Here is a 14,411-nt window from a genome sequence, read left to right as displayed (position 1 = left end):
GCTGGAGCCTATCCCAGCTGACTATGGGCGAGAGGCGGGGTACACCCTGGACAAGTCACCAGGTTATTGCAGGGCCGACATATAGACACAAACAACCATTCACATTCACACCTACGGTCAATTTAGAGCCACCGGTTAACCTAACCTGCATGACTGTGGGGGAAACTGTAGGAAACCCACGCAGACACGGGGAGAACATGCGAACTCCACACAGAAAGGCCCTTGTCGGCCACTGGGCTTGAACCCAGGACCTTCTTGCTGTGAAGCAACAGTGCTAACCACTACACCACCATGCCAGCCCACCTTCAATCATTATTCAGTCATTTCAACAATTTCTACAAAGAGGCAGGGTACACCCTGGACAAGTCACCAGGTCATCGCAGGGCTCCATAATATACACTGTATTATAATCTGGAGTTTCTTATAAGCATTCATGATTTCAGTCTGGCTACAAAAAAAATATATATTTTTTCAGTATAACTGAATTGCTTTTCCTGCTTAAAGGTGCATTAGGTACAATTTGGGTGAAAAAAATGCTTAAATGGGTGGAGTTCAATAAGATAAATGATTGAATGCACACAAAGATTCACCCACGATATTTATGGTGGTTCAACTAGAGCTAGCATTAACAAAGCACCAGCCATGACACACTCGGGCTGCTTGAAATCCAAGTTACATCTCTATAAATATGCAACTTCTGCTCATAATTGTGGATTTATGAGGATAGAAAAGGACATTGGGGCGTGTCTAAAAACGACTGACAAGGCGTCAGTCTAATTACAAACAAACATTACGCACCAGGAAGCAGGTTTCCAAAATTCCTAATACACTTCTTCAGAGACAATGGCTTAAAGTGCCATTCCACCATTGGATGTATTTTTTTGGCATAAAATACAATATATTTTATGACAACATGACTAGACAGAGAAATCTTTTAGCTTCAAAATGATATATCAAACATAATTTTTTGACAACGACAAGTATATTAATTTTGCGACCAAAGTCACCTACCCTTTTAATTTCCGCACGGTAGTGAAACGTGATGTCATCGGCAGGTTCCCCTTCTTGTGTACCACGTCACGTGTGACGTGGCACAGATTATCAGCAATGGCGGATAGAACGCGATTGTCAGCTTCGGAAAAGAAGCGAAGGAAAATAGCAAGTGATGCCCAAAGGAGACGGTCGATGGTGAATATCGGCACAGCAATCGACAAGTGGAAATCACGTTCTATCCGCCATTGCTGATAATCTGTGCCACGTCACACGTGACGTGGTACACAAGAAGGGGAACCTGCCGATGACATCACGTTTCACTACCGCGCGGAAATTAAAAGGGTAGGTGACTTTGGTCGCAAAATTAATATACTTGTCGTTGTCAAAAAATTATGTTTGATATATCATTTTGAAGCTAAAAGATTTCTCTGTCTAGTCATGTTGTCATAAAATATATTGTATTTTATGCCAAAGAATACATCCAATGGTGGAATGGCACTTTAAACTATTTATATTCATCTCATCTCATTATCTCTAGCCGCTTTATCCTGTTCTACAGGGTCGCAGGCAAGCTGGAGCCTATCCCAGCTGACTACGGGCGAAAGGCGGGGTACACCCTGGACAAGTCGCCAGGTCATCACAGGGCTGACACATAGACACAGACAACCATTCACACCTACGGTCAATTTAGAGTCACCAGTTAACCTAACCTGCATGTCTTTGGACTGTGGGGGAAACCGGAGCACCCGGAGGAAACCCACGCGGACACGGGGAGAACATGCAAACTCCGCACAGAAAGGCCCTCGCCGGCCACGGGGCTCGAACCCGGACCTTCTTGCTGTGAGGCGACAGCGCTAACCACCGTGCCGCCCATTTATATTCATAATATTAAAATATTGAATAAATATTGACTCTTGCACCTTTAACTGGACTTCGTTAAATAAATAGCCTAATATGGTGATCTACCATAGCTTACTCATGACTACAGAGGAAATGGCGTACGTCATTATTTAATTTTTATTAAAACAAGTGTCCCGTCACGTCGCTTAAATTTAACACCGAGCAGCCTGAGTGCAGTAAAAAAAAAATAGAGAGAGGAGTATTTAACACTAATACAGCTAACAGCAAATGGATGCTGTACAAGGACCTTTAGCATGATGTTGTGTTTGTAATTCTAATTAGCTTGCTTCAGTCTTCCTTTAGCAAAGCATGTTAACACGTTTTGCATTTGTGCTACACATTTCTCTATTCTAGCACCTAGAATACGGTCCGTATAAAGACGCAGAAATGCTCTTCTTAATTAAATATATTATCCGAGAGTTCCAGGATATTTATTAAATTTAATTTGTAGCATTTTAGTTAAATGCCTTTTATACTAGCCTGTATCTTGATCTTTGTATGACCTCTATATTGTTAGAATTGTTTATATATATATAGTGTGTGTGTGTGACAGAGGCGATGAGTGCTGGAGACAGTCATGAGGAGGGTAGATTGGTGTACCGGTACGGTGGAGAACCTGTAGGAGCCTTCTTGCAGCCAACTCTTCGTCCTCTGGTGCCCAGCATCGCCCACGCTATGTTCCTGGACATAACACATGACAACGAATGCCCCATCCAGGTAACACAGAGGAAGCAAGTGCATCGTCTCATTTCCTCCTCACTGACTTCCTTGTTTTATATTATAGTAGATGAAGAGGTGTCCACCAGACCCACAGAAGTTCATACTTATTGAGAAAATAATAATGTAGAGCACATTCAAGTTGCATACATGATATTTATAGAAGGGATAAAACATGGTGAGACATACTGTTATTGGAAAATAATCAACAGCAGGCTGGTGTTATGCAGCATGATGTGAAGCAACTTAATTACAGTCATACTTTTTCTATTTATAGTTAGAAAGAATGGACCAATAGAACAATATAATCTAGATTCATCTAGAAATAGGCAGCTTTTATATAATCTCATAATGTCCTATTATATTCAAGATGTGTTCATTTATGTAGTGTCTGGTATTACTCCAGCTGCTTATATTCCTACTTCTTTCGGATCTTCATGTCGGTCAGCTCTGGAAAGGAAAGGAAAGGATGCAGACCTTCCAGCTATCACTAACGTTATAGGAGGAGATTTTTATTTAAAGGTCATAGGTAATGGTCGGAGGTGAAACGTAGAATATCAACTTTATTGTCTAGAAGAACGACCCAAAAAGTGAATTCAATCTTCCTAGTGTCTAATTTGCACCCTAAAATTGAATATATAAAATATACTGTTTTGCCCAATTTCCAAAGGTTTGTTTACATCTCACTTATGTGCACTTTCACCGCCAGGGGACTGTCGTCGTGACGTCATTTAAGCCAAACAGACCGGGAGCAGCTCTGTGTTTACCTGCGAACCGAGCACACGTGTACGGACTTTGGTCGTGAGAGGTTGTGTAAAATGTCTGAGAGCGATTTTGAAGTAGGAACTCTCCAAATTGAAAATCGAGAGGTGAAACCGTATATGTATGAACCTATGGCTGTTGTGAAGCAATCGGTGAATGCGGCTCACTGGTTTGACCGTGCGGCCTCGGAATCGGACAGCGACTCGGCCGACTCTGATCGCGGTGACCACGGACCTCAACAAGACCCACGCCCAAACCATTTATCCTGGTAATTATGATAAATTCTTACTTTCATCGTAATACTAAATAAGAGTCCTTTTGAAGAATAATTAAACCGCCCTCCCTAGTGGATGTAGGGAACGATTACTGGACAGTGCGCCGGTAGGCCACATTAGCCTGCCATCCGCGGCATCATACTATTTATAGCCTACTCTAAGTGAGGAAATATCCCTTTGTCTCATTTCCACAATGATTGCACAGGATCCCTCAGGATTCTTGACTTGTCAACTGCAAGCAAAAGTAAACATGTTTACCTCCAGTCTTCTCCTTTTTGCTTGAGCGTTGCAGGTTCATTTCTTCTTTGACTGCTTGATTTTGTTTCACGCGCACAATCCACTCTCTCTGCCTCGTCTCTTCTTCCGGAAAAAGCCAACCTACTTGCTCCGCCTCTTCTCCTTTTTCAGAAAAAGCCAACCCTCTCACTCCGCCTCTTGTCCTCTTTTGGAAAAAGCCAACCCACTCGCTCCCCCTCTTCTCCTTTTTTTGGAAAAAGCCAACCCACTCGCTTCACCTCTTCTCCTTTTTCGGAAAAAGGTAACCCTCTCGCTCTGCCTCTTCTCCTCTTCCGGAAAAAGCCAATCTACTCTCTCTGCCTCTTCTCCTCTCTCAGAAAAAGGTAAAAACTTCTTCCTGAACCGGTTCCGTTGTTACAGTTCACTGCACCAATAATAAGGCATGGGGTTTTTCTTTGGAAATTCCTGAACGCACGTCTGCACTCAAGCCGAACGGCAATATAAGTAAACGGAAGTGGACTCAACTCAAACAGTTTCTTTCGCTTAAATGATGTCACGCTCCGAGTGGTCACGGAAATAGCTGAACAGAAATTCACCACGATCCGCGCTAACTTATTTTAATTATTACTTATTAACAATACTTCTTGGGACCAGAAGAAAATTACAGAGGGTTTTTTAACATATAAAGTTTCAAATGTGCATAAAATTTAAAACCGTTGCCTATGAGCTTTAATATAGAATTAGGCATGTGTAAAATGAATTAGCTAATACATTATTGCCTGGGAATGTAGGGCCTGTAATACACAGTACTGGGCAAAAGTCTTAGACACCCTGTTTTTTGTTTTTTCTTCCATACAAACTTTGTTACAGATTTCTATTTTATGACTTCTACATTAAGGGCGGCACGGTGGTGTAGTGGTTAGCGCTGTCGCCTCACAGCAAGAAGGTCCGGGTTTGAGCCCCGTGGCCGGCGAGGGCCTTTCTGTGCGGAGTTTGCATGTTCTCCCCGTGTCCGTGTGGGTTTCCTCTGGGTGCTCCGGTTTCCCCCACAGTCCAAAGACATGCAGGTTAGGTTAACTGGTGACTCTAAATTGACCGTAGGTGTGAATGTGAGTGTGAATGGTTGTCTGTGTCTATGTGTCAGCCCTGTGATGACCTGGCGACTTGTCCAGGGTGTACCCCGCCTTTCGCCCGTAGTCAGCTGGGATAGGCTCCAGCTTGCCTGCGACCCTGTAGACCAGGATAAAGTGGCTAGAGATGATGAGATGAGATGAGACTTCTACATTAACGAGTCGGTACAAAAACATTTTAGATTCCAAATGTTTGTTTTCCAGCACAAAATTAAATGTTACAGAAAAAAAGTTTGTATAAGAGAACACGTTTCAGATTAAAAAAGAAATCATAATGAAGGCTGCTGGGTTTTGGGGCAAAATGAAGAAGCGAGTGTGACAGTCAAAGTGTCCAGAAGAACTGGGGCTGGTTCTGTAAGATGCTCAGTAAAACCTACAGCTCATTTCCGCATAAAACTGCACTCACTGGACCTCAGACTACTATTTTTTTTTTTTTTAAGCAAAGGGTCGTCTCACACTAAATATTGACTTTGTTTCATTTATTATGGCTTACTTCTGTTCATAGTTTTTTTTTATGTTGAAACATTTCATTTCATTATTTTTAAGCCATTTTTGCTCGACAGCATTTCTTTACATGTGCCTAAGACTTTTGCACAGGACTGTATGTATAATATATGTAGTATGGTTTGTTTCTGTTGGGTCTCTGCCACCATGTAGAGGAGGTGTTGTGTTTTCAGGTTGTCTGTGCCTTCATCCGTCCATCCATGCATCCAAGAACCTCTGCTATCGGCGATATCTCAAGAGCGAGTGAATGCTTGTAGGATTTATTATTGTAACCAGGAAATGAGCAGATTAGATTTTGAAATTGATCCAGACAGGAGCAACGTTCAGTTTCTGGCATAGTTTTCCTTCAGTAGCTTCAAAAAGTATATTTTTGAAGTATATATTTCAGACATATCAGTGAATGACAAGAAGTACTAGACTTGTTGGCGATGAAGGCATCTCTGTTCTGTGTGTGTGTTGCAGATCCGCTCTGCGTTCGATTCGTTGCCTAGCTCTGCTATCGTCTCTATGGCCTGCTGTGCCACAGGTAGCACTCGAGGCTATGACGAGCTCGTACCTCATCAGGTAACATCACACTCCACACTGCAGAACAATAACAGCAGACTCGTTTCATTTTCAGCATCTGAACTGTTTTAATATAACTATAGGAATAAGTAAAGTGTTACTTCACAGATGGCTTTACGAACATGCACAAAACAACATCCTGTATGAGCAACGTTAAATATTACACTACGTTCAGACTGCAACCTGAAACGACCCATACCCGATTTGTTGTGAAATCCGATTTTTTTGTTAGGCCGTTCACATTACCAATTATATGAGACTTGTATGCGATCTCCAATATGAACGGAAAACGACCCAAAAGTGTCCCGCATGCGCAAATTGACACGCAATAAGCACATCTACGTAATACGTAAACAACAAAAAAAGCGCACTCTTCAAGTTTAATGATTTCTTTTTTTGTTTGTTTGTTTGTTTGTTTGTTTGTTTGTTTAATTATCTGGTTAGTGTTAAAGTGTGAGGTCTCGTGTGTGTTTTTGTTTCTGAACTGAAATGAAAACGTGTAGCCTGGTAACGAGGGTTGACTCCTAAATGTCTCTCTAATTTCTATATAAGTGCACTACATGTTACTAGGAAGTAATGGATTTTTAAACTCTATATAGTGCACTCGAGCTTCAGTAGGCAGTCATTTGGGATACGGCCGCTGTATTACCAAACTCTTAATTCAGGCTTAATAATTTGCACATATTTATTTCGTCATATTAATAAACTTTTTCTACATTTTTATAAATATTTATTTAGATTGTTTATAGCCAGCTGAATTCTGCAACTTCTCTCAGCGCTGGCTCAAGGTGCAGAAACACCAGTGCAGTTTGCGATGGAGATGAGGCGAGACCTGGCGATGTGGTTTTTGTGGCGGCGGCGGAACTCGCACAATAATCTGATTAATGTGGGCAGCAGACTAATGAGACCGAAGGTGTCAAATTACTGGAAATTTCCAGAACAATCTTATAATCTTGTAATACAGGATGGTTTAAGTTATAAATCAGTTATAGAAACTGTTTTATTTAATCAGGCTAACAGATCAACATCCAGGTCCCTACCAAATCCACCATTAGCTTGATCAATTCTATAAAAGTCTATTTAAATTCTGAAAACTGTACAAATGTTGTTGTTTTCCACCAAAGAGGCGGGATTAGCCAACGCAGAATAGTGACGTTTGTCTCTTGTTGATGACGTGTAGGTCGCATGAATGCGACCTGTCCGGTCAGACTGCAGTCGCATGTGAAAATATCGGATATGCATCGGAATTAGGACCACATATCCAAGCGGCCTGGGTCGCATGTGAAAAAATCGGATCTATGTCGTTCAGATTGCCAATAACCAGTCGGATACAGGTCGCATATGGGCAAAAAAATCGGATATGGGTCGTTTCAGGGTGCAGTCTGAACGTAGTCTTCGTGTGTTTCCAGACCTGCTTTTTCATCAAGCCACTTTAAAGACGAATGTTTATATCACATGGTCAAATGAGACACAGATTTCATTTTGGCCAAGCTTTGAATGCAAGTCTGATCTTTTTGAAATCAAATCTAATCAGCTCCTGAAAGAGCATCCTCGTTAGCAAGTTCCTGTTGTAAAATGGAGACCAAAAATTTGATTTCGAAACCCAATACAGTCAAAAGTACAATGTTCTCTTTATCACACACATCGAGAAATGTAACTCGGTGTGTACATGGTGCTGTGTAACAGATCTCAGTGGTGTCCGAGGAGCGCTTTTATCAGAAGTGGAACCCGCAAGCCAAGCAGCCCAGTCCTGGGCAGGTCAGTCGGCAGACGGGCATCATCGCTGGCAAGCTGGCTCTGAACCACCTGCACCAGGAGCTCGCAGCTCACGGCTTCAACCAGGTCAGCGCACAGTGTGTATCTGTGTGTATTGTAGTGCCTGACTGATAAATCAGCTTTTCAGTATTATCAACCGATATCAGCTAATTGCTGATTAATCAGTATCGGCTTTTATAACGGCTGATGAATGACAAAAAAAGAAATGGAGAGGGGGCGGCACGGTGGTGTAGTAGTTAGCGCTGTCGCCTCACAGCAAGAAGGTCCGGGTTCGAACGCCGTGGCCGGCGAGGGCCTTTCTGTGCGGAGTTTGCATGTTCTCCCCGTGTCCGCGTGGGTTTCCTCCGGGTGCTCCGGTTTCCCCCACAGTCCAAAGACATGCAGGTTAGGTTAACTGGTGACTCTAAATTGAGCGTAGGTGTGAATGTGAGTGTGAATGGTTGTCTGTGTCTATGTGTCAGCCCTGTGATGACCTGGCGACTTGTCCAGGGTGTACCCCGCCTTTCGCCCGTAGTCAGCTGGGATAGGCTCCAGCTTGCCTGCGACCCTGTAGAACAGGATAAAGCGGCTAGAGATAATGAGATGAGATGAGAAACGGAGAGATGGAAGATGGATTTTTTGGCCATGTTATGAGTGTTGTTGTGTAGTTTGTTCACCAGAGGGCACACTGCAACTCCAGTGTTGGCAACAAATAATCAGCTGACCTGAGCAACTGTGTGTCAAACAGATGAAGGCACTCAGCTTTATTTAAAAAAAAAAAATTATTTCGATTGTACATATAAAATTAATGGCATCCATGTACAAATCGTTTTTTCTTTCCTTAAGTTTTAACTGAAGTTATTTTTGTACACTTACTATATAAATAAAAGAAGAAAGTATCCTAAATGTTCATACATTCACATTGCATATATGCTATAATTAAGTAATGAAGATGGATTAAACATTTTTTAAATTAAGTAGTGAATACACATAGCTAATTCTGTTGTGTAAATAGTTCAACATGATTTTGTTCATATCCATTTAGACCTGGTTGACTATTTTTGTATGATTCACTATATTTTAATGCATTTCTGTTTGAATGATGATGTTTGTCTTTTTTTTTTGTCTTTTTTTTTTCCAAGGGGTGGGTATTGGTCGGTGTTATTGGAAATCACAAACCTTTTTATCGTTATTGATATCGGTACCAAAAATCCTTTAGTGTAGTGTGTGTGTTTCCGTGTTTTCAAGATTTTCCCTTATGTTGTTGTTGTTGTGTGTGTTCATGCTTTGTAGATTTCCTGTGCTGTTTATGAACTAGTGTGTAAAAACATGTGTAATGATCCACGTGTTTGGGAATGAGTGTGTGTGTGTGTTCCAGTGCGTTATGTGTAATGTGTGTGTCCTCTGTCCAGGTGTTTGTGGATCAGGTGGATGAAGACATTGTTGCCGTCACTCGTCACTCTCCGAGTTCACACCAGTCCGTCGTGGCTGTGTGTCGCACCGCCTTCCGTAACCCCAAACACCACCGATACGCACTCGAGGTTCCACCCATGTTCATCCCAGGTGAGCCTCATGTGTGCTGAATGACATGGTGACCTCTTGAAGCGGAGTCTCATAGAACAGGATGCTACATGCAAATTTGTGTAAACTGATGGTGTTGTGCCATTATAGGAAAATAATCAGACACGGGGAGTGTGATGTGGCCTGACACAAAGTGGAGTCACTGTTACAACCTTAAAGTCGCTCATTTTCCTATGACAGCTCTTTTATTCTACTTATACTGCAGTAATTTGTCTTTGATCGAACTTTTCATTTCTTAGAAAATGACATCCTGTTTTTTTTCAAATCAGTATTCTGTGCTCACTCTAGGACCCAGATTGTTTTAGCGAAAAGTGCTAAAGACTCAAATTTTTCTTTAGCAATTTCGCTTAGCAAGAAATGCTAAAAGAACAATTTTCTTTTTAGCAAAGTAATTTTTTTTAGCAAGATATGTTGTACTGATCGCTCTCAGATTGCTGTTTTTGACATTTGGACAGGGCGAATCTGGGGGAATGAGGGCTGTGGAAAATTCATCAACTCGCATCTTGCAAGGACTACTCAGACTGGCCTGAAAGATGTGAAATGCATTAGCCAAACTAGAGCATATTTAAGAGCTGATATACGGCTTTATATTAGCTGATCACACAAACTTGAACTCTGCCTGCCATGGTTTAGGGAGTATACAATATTCAAGGTTGAGCAACCTTACAGAGTCATATAAACTATGTTCAATGGAAAGGTGATATATCACTTTATATTAGTGGCCTATACAAATTTGAGCTCTATCTGCCATGGTTTGGGAGTTATAGGCAATTCAAGTTGAGTGACCTCGAGTCTGACCTTTCAAGGTCCCCCGAGGTCATGTATGCTATGTTCAGGAAAATGCTGATTTCATATTAACTGCTCATACAAACTTAAGCTTCATCTGCCATGGTTTGGGAGTTAGAGGCCATTTAGAGGTCCATGGTAACCCAAGGTCATGTATAAATTTGAACTGGCCAAGTTGGCCTGGCCAACATCAGTGTCGGGCCTGGCCAACATCAGTGTCTGGCCTTGCTAATATATTAATTTAATTTTATTTTTTTCAAAATTCTATTTTAACATCTCAACCACTGGTATTGCCTCGTGTGTGTGTTTTCATTATTGAGATGTGTGTATGTGTGTGGTTGGGATTGTGTGTATGTATGTGTGTGTATAATTGGGAGTGTGTGTGTGTGTTCATGATTGAGATATGTGTGAGTGTGTGTGTGTGTGTGTGTGTGTGTGTGTGTGTGTGTGTGTGTGTGAGAGAGAGAGATCGGGATTGTGTGGGTATGTGTGTGTGTGTATAATTGGGATCCGTGTGTGTGTGTTTAGGGGGAGGGGGGTGTCTTTATGGGTAGGATGAAGGGAGCTCAGGGAGTTAAAATCAATGGTTGTTTCTTATAAATTAATCTCATAACCCACATATAATGATATTCACCATTAATTTCTCAAATGAAACACTTGCAGTCAAAACTTTGAACCATGTGTGTCAAAACGCTCTGAAAACAAGGTAGACTTGTGCCGCTTTTCCACTACCAACGCGGCTGAGTTGGGCTGAGCCGTGCCGTGCTGAGTTGGGCTGAGTCGAGCTGAGCGGGGCTGTTGGAGTTGCATTTCGACTACAACCGCGCTGAATCGTGCTGGCTGGAAGTGGGTGGACACATTGGGTGGAGTTAGCGAAAGTGGGTGGACGTCACGTGATGTCGTTAGGCGGCACAAACTGTGACATCAGTGACCTTTTTAAGCGGTAGTCTCACGACCCGGATAGTAAACAATAAACATGGAGAACATGGAGTCGTTAGTGTTGCTGGTCTTGGTGCTGTGGCTTGTTGTCACCGACAACGCCAACAGATACTGGCAAGAGCGTATAGATGAGGCGAGGCGCATAAGGCTTCAGAAATTCTCGTAATTCGTAATTCTCCTTCTTCCGGGTTTACGGTGTTTACAGATCCCAGCATGCTCGCGGGGCGTGTGTGGGCATGCGAGGACACTCCTCCTCACCAATCAGTGCACAGGGGAGTGTCTCCTCACGCCCCTAGCCCCACTCGGCTCGGTTTGGCTCGCTTCAGCCCTACTCCAAAACCGTGCGAGTTTTGGGGGCTGAGCAGGGCTGAAGCGAGCTGAGTCGTGCTGCTCTGAGGTAGTCGAAACGCGAGCCGTGTCGGGCTGAAGCGAGCTGAAAAAGGGTAGTGGAAAAGGGCCATTGGTCGATATATCCTGGTTCATCTGTGAGTTCTTCCAAAATTCTGTCAGGGTTGATATTATGTAGAAAATACGTCTTTAGAATGGTTATATCGTGTTTTTATCCCTAACTGAGAAAGCTAACAGAATATTCTAATATGTTATCTCACTTTTTAGATAAGTTTTTGTCATACGTAAAGTCGGATAATTTATTTTAAACAAACCTCGCTATAATCTTGTTCACTAATGAGCGAGAATTGCCGACATTATCAGCGCAACTCGGAAATTGATCATTTTATATGTAAGGTCCGATGCTATTGGAAGATGTAATTTACGGTCAACCAATAAGAAACTTCGAAACTCGGGGGCGTTGGTTATAAATCAAAACATCGAAGATGGACACGAAAGGTACTGTTTATCTTGAGAAATCGCAATTGTTTGATGGATTTTGCTTAAACTTTAAATTACTTTCACATAAAATGCGAATACAGATGATTTTCTTTTCGCAAATTGGAATAAAACTTCGCAATTTGCGGACGTGCGAGCGGCTAGCGTGAGCCCAGGTATTAGGTTAAATGTTGTGGAATGTCGGCAAAACAAGTTGTCATTACATTGTAACTGGTATAAACAGTCATTCTCTCCCCATCCTGATTTTTCCGTCAGTCACACAAAATTCACATCCGTGATCACACGCTTTTTTATCCCCCGCTGGCCGAAAGGCCCGAAGGTGGATTATGTCGTGGCGATTTCTGTCCATCCGTCCCAGGAAGGGTGCTCACTTTCTGCAATCAACTCCTCTCACAATTTTTGAAGGAATTTCATGGAACTTGGCAGGATTCTTTGTTATATGTCAGTAATATGCATATTGTAATTTCATTAAATTGGGTCACATTTTAGCAGAGTTACAGCCCTTGATTAACAAAATTATACTTTGACAATTTTATGAGAGCGTGTTTTCCTTCTGAAATCAACTCCTCTCACAATTTTTGGAGGAATTTCACCAAACTTGACAAGAGGCTTTGTTATGTGTCAGTAGTACGCAGATTGTAATTTTGTTCAATTCGGTCACATTTTACCAGAGTTGTGGCCCTTGATTACAACCTTGTACTTTCACAATTTCATAAAGGTGTGCTTGTCTTCTGATATCAACTCCTCTCACAATTTGTGGATGAATTTCTCAAAGCTTGGTAAAAGGCCTTGTTATATGACGGTAATACGCATATTGCGATTTAATTTCATTTGTGGAAATGTTACCGGATTTTTGACCCTTTGATTAAATAACTTGTACTTTGACAATTTCATGAGGGTGTACATTCTTCTGAAATCAACTCCTCTCACAATTTGTGGACGAATTTCACCAAACTCGGCAAAAGGCTTTGTTATATGACAGTTATACGCATACTGAAATTTTGTTCAATTTGGGCAAATTTTACCAGAGTTATGCCCTTGATTATTAACAAACTTGTACTTTGGCAATTTCATCAAGGTGTGCTTGCTTTCTGAAATCAACTTCCCTCACAATTTTTGGAGGAATTTCACGAAACTTGGCAGGATCCTTTGTTATATATTGGTAATATGCATATTGCAATTTCGTTCAATTCAGTTGCATTTTACCAGAGTTATGGCCGAGTTGCCAGCGGGGGATATTGTACTTTCAGAGCATTCTTGTGGTTTTTTTGGTAATGTTTACATGGAGCAGTCACCATGCAGGTCCCTGTGTAAAGAAAACTTTAAAAACAATAAGGTTTCAAACAAGTGCATTAATATAAACCTGCGATTTGTCTAGCAGCTGCACGATTGTCAGAGCTCCTGTTATCACAAATTAATCAACACCTTCTGACCAATCAGAATCCAGAATTCAAAAGCGCTGTGGTATAAATTATTAAGTTTTTATTTGGTTACAAAACTGTTCTTTCCTCTTTAACTGGGTCTTGCTCTCTCTTCTTCTCTTCTCTCTGCCAGGTAAGATCGAGGAGGTGGTGTTGGAGGCCCGTACAATAGATACTCAGGCCGGTTCCTACAAAAAAGATGAGAAGAGCATCAACGGCCTGCCTGAATTCACAGTAGAGATTAAAGAGCACATCCAGGTTAGTGCCTAATGAGAGGTTTGGGTCCAATCACATGAAATTACACATTCTCCCCTCTTTTATTTATATATATTAGTGCTGTCAAAAATGTCGCGTTATTAACGCGTTAACTTAATTTTAACGGTGATAATTTTTTTATCGCGAGATTAACGCTCTGTGACATGATGTAGGTTTTTCATAAGCTTTTGAAACTGCCAGGAACTTGGAACAGAGACTTTGCTTAGAAAAACGATACCAGCTAGCCACGCCCCGCACAGCCAGATTCCTCTGCCCTCCTCCCCCAAAGAACCAGCACGGGCAGGGCGCGCTAGTAGAGATGGGATTTATGGCTCTTTGATGGGATCTGCATCTTTGTGATCCGTTCTTTGAAAAGAGCCGTTCAAAAGACTGGCTCATTTGGCTCTTTTTAAATATTTATTCAGTTTTAAGAAGACAGCGTCTAAAGAAGCCAGATCCCTCTGAACTGTAAACTCAATGCTATCCCAGAAATCCTTCCTGTAATATGCAAATTTGGCCGCCTCTGATTGGACAGCGCGACGCATCAACAGGCAGAAAGTGTAAAAGTACAAAATGTGTTAAGTGAGCTGAAACAGTAAAGATCAGATTCAATGCAATATTTATCAACGAACAACTTAAAGTTAATATAATAGTGTACTTTATATTATAATCAAGCATGTCAAGCCTACCATCACTGTGTAACCTGTCTCTCTGATAGACTAACTCAAGCAGTAGATCACTTCACT

General features: G+C 41.7%; 1 protein-coding gene across 2 annotated transcripts in view; it reads left to right on the top strand.

The window, feature by feature from the left end:
• Positions 1 to 14,411, top strand: part of agla (amylo-alpha-1, 6-glucosidase, 4-alpha-glucanotransferase a) — an 80,723-nt gene that overhangs the window by 40,614 nt on the left and 25,698 nt on the right. For both annotated transcript variants that reach the window (XM_060944300.1, XM_060944301.1), the window contains exons 14-18: positions 2,447 to 2,610; positions 5,981 to 6,082; positions 7,769 to 7,924; positions 9,250 to 9,400; positions 13,544 to 13,668. In XM_060944300.1, coding sequence (XP_060800283.1) covers positions 2,447 to 2,610; positions 5,981 to 6,082; positions 7,769 to 7,924; positions 9,250 to 9,400; positions 13,544 to 13,668 — 698 coding nt within the window. The remainder of the gene's footprint in view (positions 1 to 2,446; positions 2,611 to 5,980; positions 6,083 to 7,768; positions 7,925 to 9,249; positions 9,401 to 13,543; positions 13,669 to 14,411) is intronic.

The sequence above is a fragment of the Neoarius graeffei genome, chromosome 17, assembly GCF_027579695.1.
Source record: "Neoarius graeffei isolate fNeoGra1 chromosome 17, fNeoGra1.pri, whole genome shotgun sequence".
NCBI classification, from domain to species: domain Eukaryota; kingdom Metazoa; phylum Chordata; class Actinopteri; order Siluriformes; family Ariidae; genus Neoarius; species Neoarius graeffei.
This window is presented reverse-complemented; position numbering and strand designations above follow the sequence as displayed.